At 52.7% G+C, this 22,037-nt stretch overlaps 7 protein-coding genes across 7 annotated transcripts; 4 read left to right on the forward strand and 3 right to left on the reverse strand.

Moving 5' to 3' along the window:
- Positions 1-329: 329 nt before the first annotated feature.
- N0V89_010070 (uncharacterized protein) lies at positions 330-2,196 on the reverse strand (the record flags this gene model as incomplete). The annotated part of the gene is made up of 6 exons (XM_056218815.1): positions 330-463; positions 536-1,396; positions 1,446-1,743; positions 1,799-1,846; positions 1,900-2,043; positions 2,095-2,196. The coding sequence occupies 6 exons, from the start codon at positions 2,194-2,196 to the stop codon at positions 330-332; spliced, it is 1,587 nt and encodes a 528-aa protein (XP_056068080.1).
- Positions 2,197-3,494: 1,298 nt separating this feature from the next.
- On the forward strand, positions 3,495-4,435 carry N0V89_010071 (uncharacterized protein; the record flags this gene model as incomplete). Its single annotated transcript, XM_056218816.1, has 4 exons — positions 3,495-3,540; positions 3,591-3,820; positions 3,880-4,160; positions 4,213-4,435. The coding sequence occupies 4 exons, from the start codon at positions 3,495-3,497 to the stop codon at positions 4,433-4,435; spliced, it is 780 nt and encodes a 259-aa protein (XP_056068081.1).
- A 242-nt stretch (positions 4,436-4,677) lies between these two features.
- On the reverse strand, positions 4,678-5,488 carry RPS7A (ribosomal protein S7A; the record flags this gene model as incomplete). Its single annotated transcript, XM_056218817.1, has 3 exons — positions 4,678-5,044; positions 5,095-5,177; positions 5,333-5,488. 3 exons carry the CDS (start codon positions 5,486-5,488, stop codon positions 4,678-4,680), a joined length of 606 nt encoding a protein of 201 aa, XP_056068082.1.
- Positions 5,489-6,802: 1,314 nt separating this feature from the next.
- Positions 6,803-9,054, reverse strand: N0V89_010073 (uncharacterized protein; the record flags this gene model as incomplete). The annotated part of the gene is made up of 3 exons (XM_056218818.1): positions 6,803-7,842; positions 7,952-8,412; positions 8,603-9,054. 3 exons carry the CDS (start codon positions 9,052-9,054, stop codon positions 6,803-6,805), a joined length of 1,953 nt encoding a protein of 650 aa, XP_056068083.1.
- Positions 9,055-10,190: 1,136 nt separating this feature from the next.
- N0V89_010074 (uncharacterized protein) lies at positions 10,191-14,732 on the forward strand (the record flags this gene model as incomplete). Its single annotated transcript, XM_056218819.1, has 3 exons — positions 10,191-12,460; positions 13,566-14,088; positions 14,139-14,732. The coding sequence occupies 3 exons, from the start codon at positions 10,191-10,193 to the stop codon at positions 14,730-14,732; spliced, it is 3,387 nt and encodes a 1,128-aa protein (XP_056068084.1).
- A 1,201-nt stretch (positions 14,733-15,933) lies between these two features.
- On the forward strand, positions 15,934-16,731 carry N0V89_010075 (uncharacterized protein; the record flags this gene model as incomplete). The annotated part of the gene is made up of 1 exon (XM_056218820.1): positions 15,934-16,731. One exon carries the CDS (start codon positions 15,934-15,936, stop codon positions 16,729-16,731), a length of 798 nt encoding a protein of 265 aa, XP_056068085.1.
- A 666-nt stretch (positions 16,732-17,397) lies between these two features.
- On the forward strand, positions 17,398-21,884 carry N0V89_010076 (uncharacterized protein; the record flags this gene model as incomplete). The annotated part of the gene is made up of 5 exons (XM_056218821.1): positions 17,398-17,556; positions 17,671-17,841; positions 17,902-18,384; positions 18,481-21,495; positions 21,579-21,884. The coding sequence occupies 5 exons, from the start codon at positions 17,398-17,400 to the stop codon at positions 21,882-21,884; spliced, it is 4,134 nt and encodes a 1,377-aa protein (XP_056068086.1).
- Positions 21,885-22,037: the final 153 nt, after the last annotated feature.

A 22,037-nucleotide genomic window follows, 5' to 3' on the forward strand; every position in this document is an offset into this window, starting at 1 on the left:
TTGGTAGGCGTATGTGGTCAATTCAACTCTGTTTATTGTATACGGGGTTACAGTATTGGTCTTCGCAACGGGCTATCGAAATAGTTGTTGCAGTGCTTGGTCATATAAGTATATTATTACGATAATGCATTTAATAAGCACCTTCCGCCCCCAACACCATATATAAATACTATCTGCATTTAATTCCAGTCGTCTCTAGAATCTCGCTCCAAGTTTTGGACACCGCGAGATAAGTAACATCCCCAAGATAAAGACAGCGCCATCCATATAGCATGCTCTAAGTCAATTCAGCTCATGGAGCATCCCCATACTTTAATTCTCAGCTTGCATTACAACTCCTCGCAATTGCCATCCTCGTCCCAGCGCGTGGCCTTGACCTTGTCCATGCCGTGCGTATGTCGCAAATTGCACGTATCGGGGAAGGGACACCAGCCTTGATCGCGCTCAAACGAGCATTGGTGGCCTAGGTCTTGTGTTTGTTAGCATCATCTCATCGAGTCATACCGAGCGAATGGAAATCACAAACTGGACTTACAGCAGTTAACATTTTGACAATAACGATCCTTACAAGCGAGACTCCTCGTCTTGTAGCGCAGCGCGATCTTGCCTGCATTCGAGAGCGGAGGTTCATGCTGGAAGTGGCAGTTCGCACCATTGGTACATTTCCCGTTGTTGAGATGCCAATGGTTGCAGAGATTTTTTCCTGTCCTCTTCATGCGCTGCTCGATAGCTTCATAAGCTGCTTTGTCTTTTGGTGACAAGGGCTCATCGAGGCGCTGTTCTTCTTTATTGTAATATGCCCATTTCTTGTTGGGTTTCGTCTTAGGTGCGATGGAAACGTTCTTACTAGGTGGGACGCCGTTCGTCTGACCGACGGCAGCCCAGGAGGAATCAGAGGGGTCCGGCGTTGGGTTAGTCGCAGCAAGCGACGAAACAGTCGTGGCAGGGGAGGATATAGTAGGGGTGTCACGTGGACTATTGCTAAAGCCCGGCGGTGCAGACGGAAAGCCGGGAGGAGGGTTGTTGAATCCGGGTGGGGGAGTAGGATCCGTCATAGTCCTGGTGATAGGTTGAACAGGGGCAGAAACTGGGGCAGAAACTGGGGGCTGCATTGGCGCGGAGATATTAGACTGGGCTGGTGCAATAGTACGCGGCACATAACCACCATACTCTGGTAGCTCTGTGTTTCTGAATACGTTATCGAATCGAGTACGCCTGAAGTTGGGCAGCTCGGCGAAGCCCCTCCAGGCAGGTGTCGATTCAAGAAGCGTGATGCGTGCAGCTTTAGCAGCATGGTGCTTATACTGATCAAGATTGAGAAGGTAACCAGCATCATGGCAACCTCCAAAGATGATGTGCCGACACGTGGGATTATCACTGAATGTGCGGAGCATTTCTGTATCAAGGTTAGCATCCCATGAAGAATCAAAAGGAAGGGCATTTACCTTTGATTTTGTGGTCTGCGCGTTCTTTGCCATGACCTACATCGACAATAGAAAACAGGGATTGGTTGAGGCAGAAGCCTTGAGCAAATGTTCGTAAATCAGACGGCTTATCGATCAGACCGACGGACGCGAGCTTGTGCGCCAGCTTATCGAGGCTGAGATAGACTTGAACCATGATAGGCCAATTTCCGGAATTGCCATATAGCGACATTATGTGGTCGCGAAGGGCATACTGAAGCCTAGATGCGGCTTCAGACCCGCCATCGCTCCCAGCGGCTCGCAGCAACGCGTCCTGAAACTGTAACGTGTCAGACAGCAAGGACCATTGGAATAATTCAGGGAGCGCAACATACGATAACACCATCTCCATCAATTAATGCTAGCACGAACGAGTGATTTTCCTGTGGAACGTCAGCTGGGGTTTGGGTTGCACAAGGCGGAATGGACAACACACCAATTCGCGTCTGGTCTCGGCGACCTCGCGCTGCATCTGATTTACCGACTGCTGGTAGCTGCGCCTTATTTCTCTCTCGGAGGCATAGTCATTGTTCAAGGTTTCGTACCCTTCTAGCAAAGCAGTATACCTTTCGAGCATATCCTGCAGGTTGATCAGGTGGGCCCAAACTAATTCGTGAAGGGAATGGCTTACCGCAAAGAGTTTCTGGCGTGCATCGTCCGAGGCTTGGAAGCCTCTCATCTGCGCGACAAAATCCGTACTATTGAAGTCAGACATGGCACCGAGACCGACCATGTTTATCAGGTCGTAGAAAATAATATAGAGGTTGATGTTGGAGCACGAAGTGGCAGGCACGTCCACCCCGTGGGTTGAGGCAGCAAGCTGAGGTGGAAGCGAGAGATCGCTGCGGCGCTAATGACATAAGGCATAGCCGCGCGCTTAATCGACATGGAATACGCCAGCATCTTCGACCATGTCAGGCTGAAGTGAGCGGAATCTCTCGAATCTTCGCACGTTAGAGTTGCAAAGCTGTATTCCTATTGCCACGCCTCTTAGTTTCAGTCGATCATCGCGAGATGTCTCGTGCTCATCTGCTGAAGAAGTGGGCAGCAACGTCTCGAGAGACCAGTACCTGTGCCCTCGCCATGCTGTTCGTGTAACTGCAGTCCAACTCCATTTGACAGCCCTTGCTTCACGAGATACATTGAAAACTGGATTTCCATCGATCACGAACCACACACTGATACGCAAATCAGAGTTTAGGTCAAACCATCCCAGTGTACTTCCAGGCACTGGTAACCCCTCACCGGAGGCGAACAATCAATGTGAACCGATATATCCCCACACCATGTAAGCCCGCCTAAACCCCATCTGATCACCATCGTGTTGGATCCTCCCACCACTGGCTTACATGATCTGCTCGCGCGCCTCTAGCTCCGACGCGCCCCATATACACATCAGCCCCGTACTGCAGGCTTCGCGCCGAGACTGACAAATGCCTGGTGCAACGCCGATGACCTGCCCTTCGCTTTCAATCAAGAGGTACATGAACTTGTAAGTGCGATAGGCTTACCAAGCCTCGCTCGGGCATATTCCGCGTGATGTCCGCACTGTGTAAGCGCGAATCAGTGTGATGTATGGCTTTCTCATTCTCCGACGCGGCGTCGGGATCCACGTCGGCAGGGGTCCAACGCCCCGCTAGACAACAATGCCCCTCAACCAGTGCTTGCCCCACCATGACGCCAGGAGCAGTAAGAAAGCTGTCTCAGGAACTCCGGCGCAAAAGAGGGGCGCGGTTATGCGGGAGCGCTATATAAGTTGAGTGCGGCGCGAGCTTGGAGGCCAACCGCTGCTGCATCGTTGAAACTGTATAGTTTGTGAATGCTTCCGAGGAGCTTACGATCTGCGATTGTTGTTGCGCTGTGCACTGGTATTCCGCAGCAAAAGGTACTGCAGAGAATTGATGTAAGTACTACCCCGTGGTGGTGTGAAGCTGGTGCTTCCGCCGTTCCCTTCCGTCTCGCTCGACATCAGTCTTCAAACTCACACCCACACAGCCCTTCTCTCTCTTCACCCGCACATACCACTCCACAATGTCCAACGACAAGAAGTACGAGCTCCTTTACTGGCCGGGCATCCGTACGTCCTCCTCTCCTCTCAAAAATGTGGATATTAACATTCCCCCCCAGCCGGCCGCGGCGAGTTCGTCCGCCTCACCTTCGAAGCAACACGCACGCCCTACCTCGACGTCTCCAACCAAGTCGAAGGCGGCATCCACCAGATCCTCGCTCTCAAAGACGAGAAGGCGACTTGGGATGCCGACGGCAACCCGCCCGCCCTGGCGCCACCTGCGCTGCGCGTCCACGGCGAGGGCAAGAAGGGAGGAGCGTTGGTCATAAGCCAGACGCCTGCTATACTCGTAAGCCAACACTCTCTAAGAAAATTGCTGGTATCACGCTAAAATTGGTGGGATAACAGGCATTCCTCGGCGAAAAACTCGATCTCGCTGGCTCCGACGCAGCAGAGAGAGCTTGGATCCAGGCCCTCGCGCTCACGGCGCTAGACCTTAATAATGAGGCACACGATACGCATCACCCCGTTTCCACGCTCGCATACTACGAGGATCAGAAGACGGAGTCGTTGAGGAAGGCGACTGATTTCCGGGAGACGAGGATCCCGAAGTTCCTTGGGTACTTTGAGCGCGTGCTCAAGGGGAACAAGGAGGGGCAGGGCAAGTATTTGGTTGGGGACAAGTTGAGGTATGTGTGACCGGTACTAGACGTGATGTGATGCAGTGCTGACTGAGTGTAGCTATGCCGATCTGGCGCTGTGGCAGGTTGTGCACGGGCTGAAGTTTGCGTTCCCGAAGGAAATGAAGGCGAGAGAGGAGGCGGGCGAGGTGCCGACTATCTTCAAGACGTTCTCTCCTAGTGTGCCTGAGCATGGGCAGCTGAAGGAGTACCTGTCGAGCGACAGGAGGAAGCCTTACAGCAAGGGTATCTTCAGACACTACCCTGAGTTGGACCGTCAGTAGATACCAGATAATATGCGACGTAATTCCATGTCAAAGTCAACATTTTCCACACAAATACCAGTTGAAGTGAATCACAAGAAGTCAATTGGAAGTGGTATCTGAACGCCCCAATGCGGGCCCCACGTCATGTCATTTTTGAAGCCTCGTTACGAACACATAACGCATGCCATGTCCGAAGCCGTACTCCTAGCCCATGAAGAAGCCCAACAGCCCTTTTCTAACACACCACCAACCATCTACATCTAGTAGTCGGAAGCAGCGCTCTGGGGGAACTCGAAGTTGACGGTCTTGCCAGTGAGGCGCTTGTAGACCTCAGAGTAGGTGTCGAGCCTGTAGTCGACACCGCCGCGCTCCTTCTCGTCGAGAACAACCTTGAGCTGCTTGGAGCCGTCCTCCTTGGTGCGGAGACGCTTGCCGACGATCTCGACGGGGTAGACGAGGTCGGTGAGGATGTTGTCGTGGACAGCGGTGAGAGTCCGCGAGCGGGGACGCTTCTGGGTCTGGTTGGAGCGCGAGCGGTTGGAGCGCTTGGGACGGGGGAGAATGCGGCGGGAAGCGACCAGGAGGACGTGGCGGTCGGAGAACTTCTTCTCGAGCTCACGGGTGAGGCTGGAAGAATTAGCACAGACGTCGCAAAAAGATGAGTGACTAGAGCTTACCGCTGCTGGACCTTGTGCCAGCCCTGGAGAAGGGGAACCGGGACGAAGATGACAATGGCCTTGCGTCCGTGACCGACCTCGATCTAAGAATCCTGGTGTCAGCAAAGCTGCCCAGTGCCCACCGCCTCTTCGTTCAACAGTGTGTATGGTGTGGTGTGCGACGGCTTCGGCGTCCGAGAGCGCATCGAGGGAGGTAGAGGTGTATTGCATCTGTGTAGAGGTAATTGCTTCATCTTACCTCGCGAGCGGACACGAACTGAAGGGGGCGCAGAGAGCTCCTCAGATCGGGGATGTTGTTCTGGAGGTCCTCGAGGGCATTGTTGATGGCGACCTCGATCTCGGAGGGCGAGCTCCTGGACGGGCTGTTGGCAGCGATCTTCGTGTAGTTCGACATGTTGGCGGTTGGCGGATGTGTCGAAATCGAAGGTGTCCTGGAGTTGGAAGAACAATTATGGCGTGTGGGCAATATTCGCGCCTGCCGCGCACGGTAAGCGAGGGCGCTAGTTGAGGCTAGTCCGTGTAGGTGCTAGTGGCTTGGCAATCCTCGTCCCATCGGTCCCATCAGCACTGCAATCTCTAGCGCGCTCGAGCAGCTGTTGCGCATCATCATCATCATCATCGTGATCGCGAGAGGAGCTTGATCCTGTAATACCATTGCATTGGTCCTATCAGTTATACCCAAGGTACTCAGATTGCACCTATCTACCCATCAATGCTTGCGCATCGAAATTACTCGCGACATCATCATCCCATGAGGATCGCAGCTGTTACCGGACCCGCTAAATGAACACAATAATACTCAAAATCCCCAATCAGTCAATGAGTAATCTCCGGTCTCGGTAGAGCTCAGTAGAGATGTACGCACCGCCAGCTGCATGAGACCGAGACAACAAGCTGGGTGTGACTCTATAGAAATTGAGTACCCGGCTAGGAAGAGATTGCAAACCAATGAAATTTACATGCATCAAAGTGAAAAACGGAATTAGAAGGTTACTTTGTCCTCGAATTAAAATCCTGTGAGTTCTTTGCTGTAGATGCCAACGGTTTTACGAACAAGTTTATTTTCAAAAAGGAGATGTGAAGGAGTTAGACCCAATATTCATAATGTGAAATCCGAATGTGTATGCCTTATGGAAAACACTCGCTTTTTCTTATTGAATAAAACCTAGCACGATATTATCTGAATGAATATCAAATTTGCATACGCTGGTCATGGCGAGTGGCGGTGGGTGGTGGTGAGATTCAGCCTGTGCGAGGTTCAAAATGAAGTTTTTACCTTCTGGACATGTGTTCGCTGGAGAGACCGTAAATATGTGCCTTCTATCACGTTACGATAGTTCGCGCTACGCGAGATCTGTTAATGTTAGCACTGTCGAAACGTGGAATGATTCCTGAATAATTGATAGTTTTGCATGCGAACCCGCAGCTGACAGCATTCGCTTGCGGTCACAACACAGTGCGAGCATGGAACTCGATATTTCATTATCAAATTATTCCAGGAACTTAGAAGCAACTGTGATACTGACTACCCTACCAGTGTTCCCCGAGAGAAGCTACTGGTATGACTTTGGTGTTCGTCAGAAGACTCCACCAGTCTACTCTTCATGCCTGTCATTGGAAGTCGTCCATCAGTAGGCCAATTTCCTGATATCTAAAGCCATATACGCCCGTGCCATGCTACCCTTTGATTCGCGAATGGTGTCCTACTTCACCAGGCCGCAGAGCCACCCCAACCGTCTGAATTGTCCACCTTGCTGTGTCCACCATCAGAGCCTCCGCGGTCACTCTGAGTAGAAGCACCGTTGCTTCCGTCTCCTCGATCACGATCTCCAACATTGACGGATGCTGGAGTACCGTTTGTACCAGTCTGCGGGGTGACCTTTGGCCACGCAGGTTTCTTGATCACTATGGGGACTGGCCCACCGCCATCGCCATTGGCCTCAAGATCATCCCATACCTTGGCATCCTTCTCGACATCCTGCCGAAGCTCTTGCTGCTCAAAAGCAATCTTTGACTCCTTCCTCGCGTCCCAGATCTGCTGCACCTCGGGCGAATTTCTGATAGACGCTTCACGCACACAGATGGCCAGGAAAACTTGCACTGTGTACATTGCATCATTTCCTGCGTTGTGGAGTCCGAAATAATCAATGTCGAACTTCTCCAAGATCCTTGCAAGCTTTGTGGTCTGATCCTCACGCTGCCAGACGCGGAAGAGGCTCGCCGAGTCCTGGGCTTCGAGGAGGTTGGGAAGGACCAACGGGTCAAAACCTATGTCTTGAAGGTATTTGACGTCCGTGAGAGTATCATGTCCTAGAAAGATCAGGTTACGCCTGTCGCCGCGCTCGATGTTATCGGCGTGAGGCGTTTCACCGGGCTTTGCGCAGAATGGCGGCTCGAAGCATGCCGCAACGGAAGTGGGCAGATCCTTGAGAGACACAAATTCGGATTCACCAAAGAAAAAGCTTCCAGGACAGCCAGCAACGTATTCGCTGTTGACCAGATGAGCAAATTCTGTGACGCGGAAGTGGCGAGTCTGAATTAAGTCCCTCCAGGCCTTGCCATCCTTGCCGGGAGCGACATGGATCAGATCGCGGGTATCTAGTGTGGCCATACCAACCTCTGTGATCTTTCGATGGCCCTTCTCATATGCCTCGACGTCGACACAGATAAACACGACTGAGCGATCATATGCGAAGGGCGCAGAGCGGGAAACATCAACTGCTGGGATTGTTGGGGGTGCAGAAGGTCCTGCGATCATTCAGATTAGCAATCTGAAACCTTCAAGATAGTGCGATAACAGAGGTCTGGACTGTGATCCGCCCATGGTTATGCGACTGTGTGCAGAACGAGTGCTCACCATCAGTTGCAGCTGGACGGAGCCCAAGGTAACGCTGAGCCCTCTTGAGCTGATCAGTGAACACCTTCTGCTTCTTCAACCGGTTTACTCTGCTCTTCTCCTTTGAGGCTTTGCTCTTGTTCTTCGTGACCTCCCATGCTTCCTCGATCATGTGCTTGAAATCCTCAAGCGTCTGAGCATCTAGCGGGGGTGTAGCGGATTCGCCAGCGGCGTGAACGCCTACGAGTGGGACCTGATCCGTCATGCTGTTGTACTCGCTTCTGTTATGCGATCTGCCGAGATAACGGGGCCGGCAGCGAGGATGATCTGGGAAGCGGAGAACGAGTCCTTCTTCGCGCTGTGAATCGGTGATCTTGAGTCCGAGCTTGAGATGCGAGTTGATCTCCTTCAAGAGATCATGGACCTGGCTCTCGCGAACGAGGATGAGAGGCTTGGACTCTTCAATGTCCCAGAGATAGTATCTGTCCGTGTCAGCGTAATGTCCACTACTGTGTCAAAGTTTCGGGTGTTGTATCGCTCATGTGGTGGCACAAGGTATTTAAACTTTTGACAAGGCACTTTGTAAGAGTTAAAGCGAGAGTGAGAGTGAGCAGTGAGCAAACGAGAGGTGACGCCACTCATGAGATCACACATCAGCTAGAGATAACTTACAGATCCCACTCACGAGCCCAGAACTTGCCCTGGTCGAAAAACGCTGAAGCAATGCCTTGCATGCAGTCCTTGTTGCAGAATTTGTACGGATACTTTGAGAGAGCGACAATAGGCGTGAAGTATTTCTCGTGAGGTGCCGCTTGCTCGCTTCGCTGGAGTAACGTAGGTGGCAGTGGATGAGCAGGAAGAGTCGAGAGCTGAGGATCCGACCCCAAATTATACGAACTCTCTATGCCCTGAGCCCATACGAACCTACGATCAGTGTTCTCGGTCTGTCCGTTTGTGGAAGAGGCATCTGCCTTCGCGTCCTCCGTGACCATTGTGGCGTCAGGTGAGAGACTCCGTTTGCTGGCGTCGCCGCAAGACGATGCTGGTATATCCTCGGTATTCTCAGCGACAGTGGCTTCAGGCACAAGTGCCACACCACCACCTGGGGCAGGTCTATCGTCCATGGAGGGTTCGGGAAAAGGGGGCCCTATCAGGCAGCGCTGCGAGATCATGCTCCGAAAGCACACGGAGCCGCTCCAAACGAGCAACTAATTTGGAATCCATGCTGCGCAGTAGTACAAACGAATGCGATGTGGAGTGGGGCGAGGACGATTCGACTTGATACGCGGGGGTGTGTTTTTATCTAATGCGCGGGCAGGATTGTTTGCTTGAGCGGACTGAAAGAGCAAAGCGCGCTGCTGGCCAACTTAAGTGACGGGCGATTGGTGAGTGAGGCAGGCACGATCTGAGTTCACCGGCAAGTGTAGCTGGAAATCGGGAAACATGCGAGGACAATCTCAAGCGAAGAATGTCTGCGTTGTTTGACCGCCTTCGGGTGGGTGTGTCTGTTGCAGAGGGTGAGCATTGCACTGAAGCCAGTACTCACACCATTGACTCAGAACGGTACGAGGACGGGGCGTGGCGGCTGCGCAAGCTACCTCAAAGTCAGACAACAACTAGGTAGAGGCGAAGCTTGCATGAAACATGTGAGCGAGACATTTGTGTTCGCTTGAGACCGTAGGACCAGGACGAAGAGGCAGCGAGCGATGTGGTTGATATTACACTCTAGAGGGAACATGTTCGTGATGAAGCTAAGCGCATCCTCACATGACTTGCACCAGACGTAGGACGAGGGTCAATTCATTGCAGGTTTGACGGGCTCGCATCAGACACGTCGACACAAAGGTATAATAAATGAATGGTTCTGGCGAAGGTTACGAAGACTGATGCATGGTCAGGGAATATACAGACCATGCGAAGCTAGAGCAGAGCAGCCATACGACCTGTGAGCAATTCTCCGGCATTGCATCCCCGCATCGGCGCCGCAAAGGCGTTGTGGAGCTGGCGAACTGCGCGCGTACCTGGCGATCATCGCCAAGCAATGCGCTCAAAGCGGTTAGTCCTGTAGTCCCCTCAAAGCGCGCCCATGCAACAGCGACGACCACGCAGCAGCCATCTTAGCCCGCCCGTATCTATCACGATTGCCCCGTCCGCCCCGTTCCCTCTCCCACTCGACATTATTGACGCGTGGTTGGAGCGCCTGACGCGCCCGTCTGGCAATCCTCCACCGACGCGCGACCCGCGATGCGACTGCGACAATATGGCTGAAGATGCAGCTGCCCAAGAAGAGGCAACGCCTCCGCCCGTCGCGAATCCAGACGCCCAAACCACCGTCAACGACTTCCTCGACTACACCGAGTTCTTCCCCTCCGACCTCGTGCGCTCGTTGCGCCTGATCGGCGATCTTGACCAGACCTACGTCGATGCCACGCAAACAGTCCACCAGCTCACCGTCAAGTATGGCAAGCTCCCCACCATACCTGCCGGCGAACGACCAGACCCCGTGGCTCTACGTAAAGAGATCGCTCTTGCGCTCGACAAGGCAATATACGCCCGGGAATCGTCATATGCAGAAGCGTCGCGACTATATGAGGTTGCGGAGCGCCACAAGCATCGCATAGGCATAATCAAGAGGAAGCTTCAGGCGCAGCCAGAGCCACCATCCCGCGACCCTACACCTGTTCCTGTATCACCCCAGGCGTTACGAGGAGTGAATCGCAACTTTACAACCCCGCACTTGCGCCTGACATTCGACGGTCGCTTTGGCGGCAGTTCAACTGCGCGTCCCCGCGATCGCAAGAAGTCCCGGGTCCCGTTGCCTGGTGCGCGCATTCGCACAGCAAGCTTCTCGGACTCGGACGACTCTGAGGTGAGATTCAACGCTGATCTCGCTATAGCACCCAAGAGACTGAAAGATTACAAGGACAAGGCACCGCGGCCTCCCAAGGTGCGCGTGCGGCCTCCAGGCTCTGGCACCAACGTGCACAGCTCATTCGCCGGCATTTCCACGAGCAACGCGCTTGCCAGACTCTCGCCCCCGCCCGAAAACGCCAGGCCTGGCAGCAAGTGGGCGCCATGGTTCAAGCTCACCGAGTATGAGATGGCTGTTCTGAGGAAGAAAATGAAGAAGAACGCTGTTTGGACTCCAAGTGAAACTATGATTAAGCGTCAGCTGGAAGCGGGGGGTCGCGGACAAGAAGCATATGAAAAGGAAAGGAAACGCTGTGAAGAGACAGGCGACGCATTTCTTGATGAAGAGCCCGCCGCTCCGACCATACGATCGATTGTCCCTCCTGGAATTGCGGAGAACCCACCTGCACCCTCGCAGCCTGCAGCGGCTCCCACCGACCGAAAGCCCGCGGACATCGAGCGTACCCCGATCGAGCTTTACAAATATGCGGATTTCGATGACGCTGATGCATCCAAGGATACGTCTGATTTCAGAGACACAAGACAGTCAAAGCGGGATAGTCGGCGTCGACAGGCTTTTCGCGACGCACAGGAACTGGAGAACACCACAAAGAGGATCAAGGAGGCTGCCGACTGGATGCAAGAGCTGAGCTTTACTGGTGCTGGCTCAAGGAAATCTGCTGCAAAACTCTCCAACAAGCGCAAGCGTGATTCTACGCCGCCACCAGCGGGCGAGACACCGGCTGAGGCGACCAGGGAGCCTTCATTAGTCTCGCAAGACAGTGGCACTAAGCCACCTGAGCGGAAGAAGCCGCGGTTGAATCTTACATTAACTAATGGTGGAGCTTCCACACCACAGGACCTCACACCTATTGGTCTATCGCCCGGCGTGAACACCGCGATGCCGTTCCCCGAAGCTTCTAAGACGACCACTGTGCAAGTACCTCTGGCCCCAGCAGGACCCGGTACACCGAAGAGTCCCGGAATCTCACAACTAGCTGTAGGTAGCCAGCCTGGCACGCCCGCCGTCACTTCACCTGCTGTTCCAGTCTCCACAGAAGCTCAAGCAGCTTCTGCAGGACTTCCCCAGACTAACGTGACAGCGGCCTCTTCTCGCCCCAGGAGGGAGTCGGTTGCACCACCAAAAGAGAAGCCGACAAGTCCCGCCCCTGCCACTGCACCAACTGAAAAGAAGCTAAAGGTACCTACTTCCGCGCCTGAAGCTGTTGCTCCCACTTCAGTTCAAGCGACCCGCCCGCGGTCCTCTCGTCCTAGCTCTTCCCGCGGCCATGTACCTACGCCCAAGGCTCAGAGCGAAGAACCCAAACCTTACGAACAAGGACAGAGTTCGCGCGAACTCCGCCGTCACAGCATTTTCAGCCAGTCCGCAGTCACGGCTCCTGCTACCGCAGCTCCTACTCGGACACGCACACGTAGGAAAGCCCCACCTAAAGGGGAAATTTCACATGGCGAAGATGGTCAAATGACAGTCACGAATGTGAAACGGGCACAGGGCAACAAGATTGCGAAGAAGAAGAAGCCGGAGGAAGAGTCTGAACCTGCCGAAGAGATCGATCAAGACGAAGAGCGATACTGTATTTGTGATGGCATCAGCGAAGGGTCGATGATTCTTTGTGACAATCATGTGAGTCACCCCTGTATAATCTTTGATCCTATTGATACCAACGATGAACAGTGCGAGAAGGAGTGGTTCCATTTCGCGTGCGTAGGCCTAAAGGAAGGCGAACTTCCCGCACGCCGTGCCAAGTGGTATTGCCCTGATTGCAGGGTGGCCTTAGGCACCGATGCTCACGGCAATCCAAAAGTGCCACCTCCACTGCCGGGGCGAAGGGGAAACAGGTAGGCATTCCTCGTGTTCATGACCAAGTGCGTACTGAGATTCCGAGGGGTTGGAGTCACTGAGGAGTCTGAAATGGACTCTACACAAGGCTCTACGTTTGCGTGCGTTATTATGTTCGAGCATCAATAGGGAAATGGCGTTGATGAGGATTGCGTGTCATGATAGGGTTTAGTATCTCATGCAGCGACGCTCGCTCTTAGCACTGCACATGTTCTGATAGCGCGGGTTAGGAGTTGGGACAGCTCAGCCTACGGGCGGCTGTGGGCACTAGTTTTCTGCCTATGTACAACATGGTTCAAAATGATTACACCAAAAACTTCACATGTCCATGAGTTCAGAGTGTGACATCACAATGTCTTGGGCGAAGTCGCGCACTGCCTGGTTACGCCCAAGCGTCTCAGGCAAGATTAAGCGAGTACGAGTGTCGGGGCTAAGCTGACGACGCGGGCACCCAAATGTCTGACATCCTACCTGCACTTCACTCGCTAGATAACTATAGCTACTGCATTTCGCATTCCTGATACCCCTGATTTTCTGTGATACCCTTTGCTGTGCCTTCGGTGCTGCCGCGCCCCTTCGTGGACCCTCGCTTACGCTCCCTCCTGTCCGCGCCTTCGCTAGGCTCCAGCCCTATCGCATAGAACCCCACTCAAGATGCCGGTTTTTGTTTCGTTTGTGATAGGGGCGAAGGATGCGTACTTTTTCAACAGTCCTACGCATTGGGCATGGTGAGTCCTTTCATGCGCGGCCCTTTCGTTGCTGCTAGTTGCGCATTCATGCGTACCAAAACTAGTCTATATCATCCTGGGATAACTTTTATTCAAGGATACAAACGTTCCGATAAATGATACTGACTGTACGTAGGCGCAATCTTCCACCAGACGTCGAAGCACTCTTTACGAAACAGCCTCCCATCAAAGATGTCATCGAATTCGCTATGGGTGAAAATGGGACGTACTTTGTGAGCTACCGGGATCATGACGGAGAGGTTGTATGTCGCCACTACAACCTTCCAAACCCTCTAACAGAGTACTTGTATTGCGGACATCCGCGCGTAATACGGGATCTCACAACATTATCAATCAGCATTGGGCCGTGGGATTCCTACTATGCACATGACAAAACGTCTGCTTCGTGGAGTAATCTGCCACCATCATTAGAAAAAGCATTGTTGCACCGACTCGTTAGCCAAGACGCATGGAAGACTATATGGAAAGAAGAAGGAAGAGATGCGCCCAGTTTCGTGAGCTTAGGCGCTGATGGGAGTTACTTCATGCGCACAGTGAAAGGAGGCGGTAGCTGGGACCTGAAAGGCAAAGAGAAAGAGGAAGGGTTGAGAGGGACGAACGACTTCCTGGACAAAGCACCAGATTTCAGTGCTGTCGCCGTACGCAGCCTCCATTTCCCTTCATATCCTTTACTAATACCGAAGCTCAGGGCCTATATCTTTTCCCCCAACACCAATCCTCCTACATCCTCCTCCTCACATCCGGAAAAGCCTTCTCCAACCTCCCAGAGCACACATGGGAGGACTACAACAAGATGGCACCCGCACTACCTCCACTTATACAAACATTATCGCCCATCCCTTGTGTACCTCAAGCGCGCCCTACCTCACAAACACAGATCCCGCAGCCACAGCCTCAACCTCAGATTCAAATGCAGCCACAACAAGGCAACGGCTGGGTTCCGAATCCCTACGCTGGTCAGCCTGCAGGTACGTACTTCCGTGGCCACCTCATACAACGAGCTGGTGCGGGACCGATGCTGCCTCCCCAGATATGGCACTACACAACAGGCCATGCGACGCCGTGGGCGATGATGAGCGCGCCTTATGGTGGCACGGATCTCAACAATTCTAACTCTTCGCAGGTGGGTATTTACGGTAGTTCGGACGCTTCAGGTGGTGGCTTCGGCAGTTCCGACTTTGCAGGCGGTGGATTCAGTAATTTCGACTCTACAAGCGGTGGGTTCAGCAGTTCGACCTCGGGCGGTGACTCTGGAGGTGGAGGATCAACGTCCACGAGCTAATTATTGGGCCGGCTCGCGGATCTTGAGGGCCCTGCAAGGCGTTGGAGAGCTCGGGTCGGTGTATCAAAGAAGTTTCGAACGTTCATGGATTTATTTTGGGGCTCGCGTTCGGGTAGGAATCGCTTTGTAAAGCGGTTTCGATTTGTTAAGACGTATTATCGCTGCGTTATATGCATAATTTTCCGTAGAAGCTGTTTTACACAACATGAATGCATCACATGAAGAAGGCCTCGCCACAACTCATGGCTCAGGGTGAGTAGGCTAATGATCTGGTCTCTTCTTAGGTACTATATTAGCCATCCAGCAAGAGCGAATCATGTATACTGCTTCCGGCCACACATTGTTAGGGCGGGGCTTCTACGGTGCTACAGTGAGAAAACGGTACTGAACCACAGGTATCGCAGTCGAACTCCTTCGGTGACGTACTGCCGAGTCACAGTTCGCTTAAATGCCAGGAGGCCTAGGCTGGGTTATGGTACGCCTGTCTCGTCGATCTTCCCAATTTGTGTGGTGCTGCCCACCATATGTTTGCGAATAGGGATGATAGAGTGTCGCGATATGCTTGGTATCGTCTCGTGCGTGTGTTTCCCGCACGTATCAGAGAGCCTGCACAGACCATATAGAGCTAGCGTATTCTCTTTGGTTCCTTGGTTTCTTAAAAGTGTACTACCTACTGAGAGCTGACAAGGTAACAAGCTGGCTTGGTTGGGTTTGCATATATTCATCTACGGTAACTTACAAGGTTATGAGGTATCCGTGAGTATCAAGCTATAGAGAGGAGTTACAATCTTGTTTACGAAGCCAAACCGCTGACCGCCAGGTCTTCGCCATGTTTCCGCCCCACTTGCATCCCTGTGGGAGCAAGCTAAACCCCGCATTAGGTAGGAACGGCGTGTACTTAGCGTCGCGCAGCAAGTTTCTATGAAGCTGGGCGTAAGCCGTTAGTTGGTTTTGAAAGGTAGATAAAAGGGATCGACGACGGATGGCGGAATGTCTTATTGTCCAGCTCAGATTGTGTGGTGATTCTCTTTGTGTTGAGATCACTGTGCCGTATGAAGCGGCGCGAACGGGCGGCAGAACGTTTTGTGTAACAACAACTCCTCATCTCGAGCGTCAGAATCAACAGAGACAGTCGCATTGAACGACATTCTCATATCCAGTCTAAGAAGTGTCAAGTGTTGCTCACTCCCAAGCCGTCACCATGGCCCCCCAAACCACCATTCCCACCCTCCACAGCCTCTCGCACTCCCAGGCTCACCGCTGCCTCTGGATGCTCGAAGAGCTCTCCGCCGTTGACCCCACCTTCAAATTCAACCTCAAGAACTATCCACGCAAGGTTCCCTACAACAAAGACCTCCTCACTGTCTTCCGCCTCGGCAAATCTCCCATCATGACCCTGGAAACAACAGACGGTAGTCCCCCACCCCTCATCCAATTCGAGCCCGGCGTCCTCACCGAAGCCAAGAGCATTCTCGAATTCATAAACGAAGAATACGCCTCAGAACGCTGGACGCCGACGTCCCCGGAGGACAAGCGAAGGAACAGGTTCTTCTGCGAATTCGCAACCGGCACGCTCGCCCAGAAAAACGACTTCACACTCATCTTCGAGATCCTCGGGCAAATCGCTCCTTGGCCCTTGTCCTGGCTGTATCGCCTCATGGGCCTCCCCATGACGATGCGCTTCAAGTCCGATCTTCAGCCTGTGTTTCAGATACTGGATGATGCGCTGAGCGAGGAGAAGCCGTGGTTTGGCGGCGCGGAAATGGGCGTTAGTGATTTCAATATGAATTGGGGGATGGAGGTTGCGGTGCAGAGGGGGTATTGTGACTTGAGTAAATACGCGAAGTTGCGGGATTGGTATGAGAGGGTGGAGAAGAGGGAGCCGAAGAAGAGGGCGGTGGAGAGGGGTGGGAAGATGGATTTGGTGTGGTTTGGACATAAGGGTACGAAGTTTAAGATGGAGGAATTGGGTGCTAGTGGGCAGAAAAAGGTGGATTAGGGCGGCTGGCGGATGTATGCTTGAGAAATTGTTAGTGACAGCGAATGTTTGACTGTGTGGTCTATTTGATTCGGCTAGGGAAGAAGGGACGAGATCCGAATGGGAGCATGCGGTGATCGAGACTGATTTACTGTTGGTAAACCTAGCTGCAATGCGATGATTGGAATCGCATCCAGTCATTGAACATGTTAGTAGTCAACGAAAGAAGTGCACGCTACGATTATGATTAGACTACAAACTCTCACACAATGGGCATTCGGAATTGATTGATATGCTTTCTTCGTGTATTCTCTAATGTACGACCCGCGGACGGAAATCGCGCACGTGATCTGCGGCGCTAGCGTGTAACTATTGTGGGTCAACGCGACGCGTCGCTCTCCACATTTGCTAGCTTAACGGCATCGTACACCTGCCAACTTACCCTCTCGAGTTGCCTGAGGCTGCTGTGGGTCTGGTGGGCACGATTCTTTACCTATTCCTATTATTCCACTACTGCGCCTGTGTGTCCTGACGGCGTCTGCCTCTACGGTGTCGCCCTTTCGGTTACACTTACATTCCTCATCGCGCTTTCCTAGCGAATCAAAAAGCCGATGGCAAATTCATGTCCTTGTTGAGCCCCGCCAGCAAACGCCTATTCCAACTGACGCAGAACTCACACCCCTCATTATGTCTGAATGGGATCGTTTTCGACAGAAGGCGGTAGCTGCAGTACCAGAAGGTGAAGCGCTCGCGCCCAGACGGTTTTTCGTTGCCGTCCTGCTCGCAGACCGAGATCCAAATGGGGAACTCAGTCATGTTGATTTTCGCTGGATCAAAGCTCACAGTGTAGGTCCTCAACGTATGATTCCTATATACCTGTCTTTGTGCTATGCACGGCAATTGGACCAAATAGGCTCTCACCTTCTATCCTATTTGCGAGAAGTCACTAAGTGATCACAGAAAATTACCATAGCAAAGATCCGCGAGACCTATATCTCGAGACTACCAGGCGTCGACGTCGACTTGTGGTTCGAGGGCGCCATAGCTTCACCGGACACACAAATGAGGCACCTGGGCACGTTCGACGACCCGGTCATAGCTCTACGTGCAGTGGAGAGGCCCGCACGCCCAGTAAGTGACCGACTTACGCATCGGTGTTGATAAACTCACACTCACACACTTTCTCTTCAGCCCGCTCTTGCGCTCCGGTCGCCCTCTTCAAACAGGACCATCCCGCCGCCTTCACCAGCCGTACGCAGCTTCCAACCTCCCCCTCCAGCACCGCAATTCCAAACTACTGGGTCGCAATCACCGCGGACACCCGGGTCTGCGCACAGGAACGGACCACTGCCTCCGTGGGAGGAACTGCGTGACCAGGAAAAGCCATCTATTGAAACCTCAGCTAGGCCTTTCCATTTCACTCGCGTAAACTCAACACCGCTGAGCGATGTCCCCAGCTCGCTGATCCAAGATCATTCTCCTGGCCTTTCCGTCCCAATTCCAACCACAGCTTCTCATCAACCCACAACCGACGTGCCACCCTATGCACCTGCGCAACCTCTTCGCCGGCCTAGTCCTCCTGCACAAGCAGAAGTTGCAGCTCCCGTGCCAGCGGATATCCTTCCGGCACCGGAAATAGAACCGATTACAGAGTCTAGCATTCCTCCGCAGGCAGTAAGTCCTCTCAACCCTCATACCCTACCACGCGCGTTGCGCAGTCTCAAGTCCTACACCACCTCTTGGCCTTGATGCTAATATTTGGTGATACAGATGGTAAAGCCTGAGCAGTCCCCACCAGCGAGAAGCCCTGATCCTGAAGATGCGCCGCCTTTGGAGAATTTCAACCCTGACGACGTGTTCGATCGCGATCCTTCTCCAGAAATTGATTCAGAAGCGTGTACTCAGCTGATTGACCGCCACATTCGCGATGTTATTGAGCAATCGAAAGTTGATGTTCTCGAGGCCGGCGTAGCTCGGTCTATGTATATACTGGAAAAACTAAGAGAGACATTCTCGCATTTCGCAACCGCTAGCCTGGATGCCAAACTTTGGATCGACCAAATCGACAAAATGAAGGAGCAATCGAAACGCAGCCGCACGATTGTCGGTGTTGTTGGCAATACAGGAGCCGGCAAGAGCAGCGTTATCAATGCACTTCTTGACGAAGAACGCTTGGTTCCGACGAATTGCATGCGTGCTTGTACTGCCGTGGTGACGGAGATATCATGGAACGCGGACGATGATCCAGGTCACAAATATTCAGCGGAAGTCGAGTTCATCGATCGTGCCGATTGGGAGAAGGACCTTCGAGTACTTATGCGGGAATTCCTCTCTGAGAATGGAACCGTGACACGAGAGGCTGCTGACCCAAACTCTGACGCTGGCATTGCGTGGGCCAAATTCCACGCTGTCTACCCAAGATTCCATAAAGACGAGTTGGAAAAGTGTACGGTGGAGATGTTAATGAGGGAGAACGCGGTGCTCAACGTCCTTGGAACGACAAAGCGTATACATCGAGCGCGCCCGGAGCCGTTCTATGCTGAGTTGCAAAAATTTGTCGACAGCAAAGAGAAAGTGACCAGCAAAAAGGACAAGGAACAACAAAAGCAACAGAAGAATCAGATGGAATACTGGCCTCTAATCAAGGTTGTCCGGTTGTACACGAAATCGGAAGCTCTGTCCACAGGTGCTGTTGTGGTGGATTTGCCAGGTGTTCACGATTCTAATGCCGCTCGAGCTGCCGTTGCGGAACGATATATCCAACAGTGCAGTGGTTTGTGGATTGTCGCCCCCATCACACGCGCGGTGGACGACAAAGCAGCAAAGAATTTACTCGGCGGCACATTCAAACGTCAACTCAAGTACGACGGAAGTTACTCGGCTGTCACCTTCATCTGCTCGAAGACAGATGACATCTCCATAACTGAGGCTGTCGACAGCTTGGGCCTGGACGAAGAAGTCATGGGGTTGGAGACTCAGGCCCAAGCGCATAAGCAGGAGGTTAAGGGGATAGAAGAGAAAATTACGGAGCTAAAGGATCTCGCGGAAGTCTATAAGGCTGCGTTTAACGAAGCCGATGAAGAGATTGAGACGTGGGAAGATTTGAAAGACAGAGTCGAGACTGAGACGTTGTTCCCACCGAAGAGCATAACGAAGCCAAAGCGAAAGATGTCAGAGTCTGGGAAAGGTTCTCGAAAGCGACGGCAGGTGGAGGAAGAATCTGATATTGATTACGTTGAGTCTGGAGGTGATGACTCCAGCGAATCCGAGAACGAACCTGATACGGATGGTATTGAAGTTCCCCAAGAGCCGCTGACTTTGGAAGACGTTGAACAACGACTTGCCGACCTGAAGAACACAAAGAAGAATGCACGAAATGAGAAGAAAGTTGTTGAAGATCAGATCCAGGATCTGAGGCCAACAATTCGAGCAACGAAAAGCAAAATCGCTGATGTCAAGGCGCAAATATTGGCTATATGCATTGAAGGACGCAACAAGTACTCGAAAGGTGCTATTCAACAAGACTTTGCCGCCGGCATCAAAGAGCTGGACCAAGAGGCTGCAGTGGAGGCAGACGAGGCGGCCTTTAATCCGGATGAAGAACTACGCGATTACGAGGAAGTTGCCAGTTCCCTGCCGGTGTTTTGCGTAAGCAGCCGGGCCTATCAAAAGATGTGTGGGCGTCTCAAGAAGGATGAGGCCGTCCCTGGATTCCGGACACAAGAGGAGACGGAAATTCCTCAGCTGAAGACCCACTGCATGTCGCTGACCGAGAGTGGAAGAATCCAGAACTGTCGCACTTTCCTTCTCAACCTTTGTTCAAACCTCACGACGTTCTTTCTCTGGGCCTCTAACGATGGTACAGGTCTTAAGATGACTGACACCGATCAGCGCAAACAAGCAGATTATCTCTTAAAGAGACTTGGAGAGCTAGAGAAGGGTCTGGAGAAGGCTATCATAACCTGTCTGGATTTAATGAAAGCACAGCTTCAGGAGCAAATCTTTGAGCGGATGAACGAACTTATCAGCGACGCGATCCAATCCGCACCCACCATAGCCAACTCATGGGGCTATAGAGACCAAGGTGGCTTATACTGGGCAACATACAAGGCGACTGTACGTAGAGGCGGCGTTTATCACTCTCCGAAGTCCGGCCATCGGGACTTCAAGGCGGAGCTCCTGGATCCTATCATCAGAAAGCTAGCCACAGGCTGGGAACGCGCTTTCCGGCAACGTCTACCGAGAGCATTCGAAGCTTACACAAAGAAAGCAGGGAGTATACTGCATACCTTCCACAAATTGGTCGAAGACCGCGCGCATGAGAACGGAGTTGGTCTTGCCAACCTCGCTATGCTCAAAGGCTCGATCTATACATACGAGCATATGTTTCAAGACCTCAACGCTCAGCTGAAGATTCGGATGACTGAGTCACAACGTGACGCCAGTCGCCATCTCGTTCCCGTAATTGCCAACGTCATGATGACAGTATACGATATCTGCACGAATGAAAGCGGTAGCGGATCGTTTCACCGTATGAAGGAGCACATGGTGGCCTTCGTACAACAAAACAGCCCGAACATGTTCCCAGCCGCTACCCGAACGGTCGAAATGGCCTTACTGAGCATGTGCAACGGCTTGAAAGAAGAGATGGCCAACAAGGCAGACGAGATATATTGCGCGATGCGCGACGACTATATGCGTGTGCTGGGCGGTGTGCAGGTGGCACAGATGATTAGCACGCCAGAACGATCTTTAAAGGCTGAGATTATGGCTCAGCTTAAGCAGGTGAGTAATGCTATACATCTGCGTGGTCCCCTTTTTGTGATGTGAATTTGAAATTTAAGGAACAAACGCTTAACCTTCTTTAGATCGACGTACAATTTGAGCGTATCGCGAACGGAAACCTGACTGAAGACGACCCCGTCGAGGATCCGGGCGACGACACTGGACCAGGTGCAGACATGGAAGCGGAGCAGCAACTCCATTTCGAGAACAACGACGCGGCCAGCACCTCTGGAACACCAGCGGAGGAGGCATCACCGGACGACGAGACCTTGAACGACGTCCTAGATGACACCGTGCTCACTGAACCTTCACCTGCGGCGCCTAAATCAGGCTCGAGGCGACATTCTGTAAGCGTCAACGGCGACGAGGAGGAAGATCGGGAGCTCTAGGCGGACTCCTTGCTTACCAACGTCCTCGAGGAATTCGGAATTCGACCAGCTTGAGGAGCAGGGTCACGCGTAACGACTTGATACGAAGAAGTACATGGAGTTTTGGCACATGCATTTTTTTGTTCGCGCTATTGATACCCAAGGTTCTGGAGA

Source organism: Didymosphaeria variabile (assembly GCF_027946475.1).
Source record: "Didymosphaeria variabile strain IMI 356815 chromosome Unknown scaffold_7, whole genome shotgun sequence".
Classification (NCBI taxonomy): Eukaryota; Fungi; Ascomycota; class Dothideomycetes; order Pleosporales; family Didymosphaeriaceae; genus Didymosphaeria; species Didymosphaeria variabile.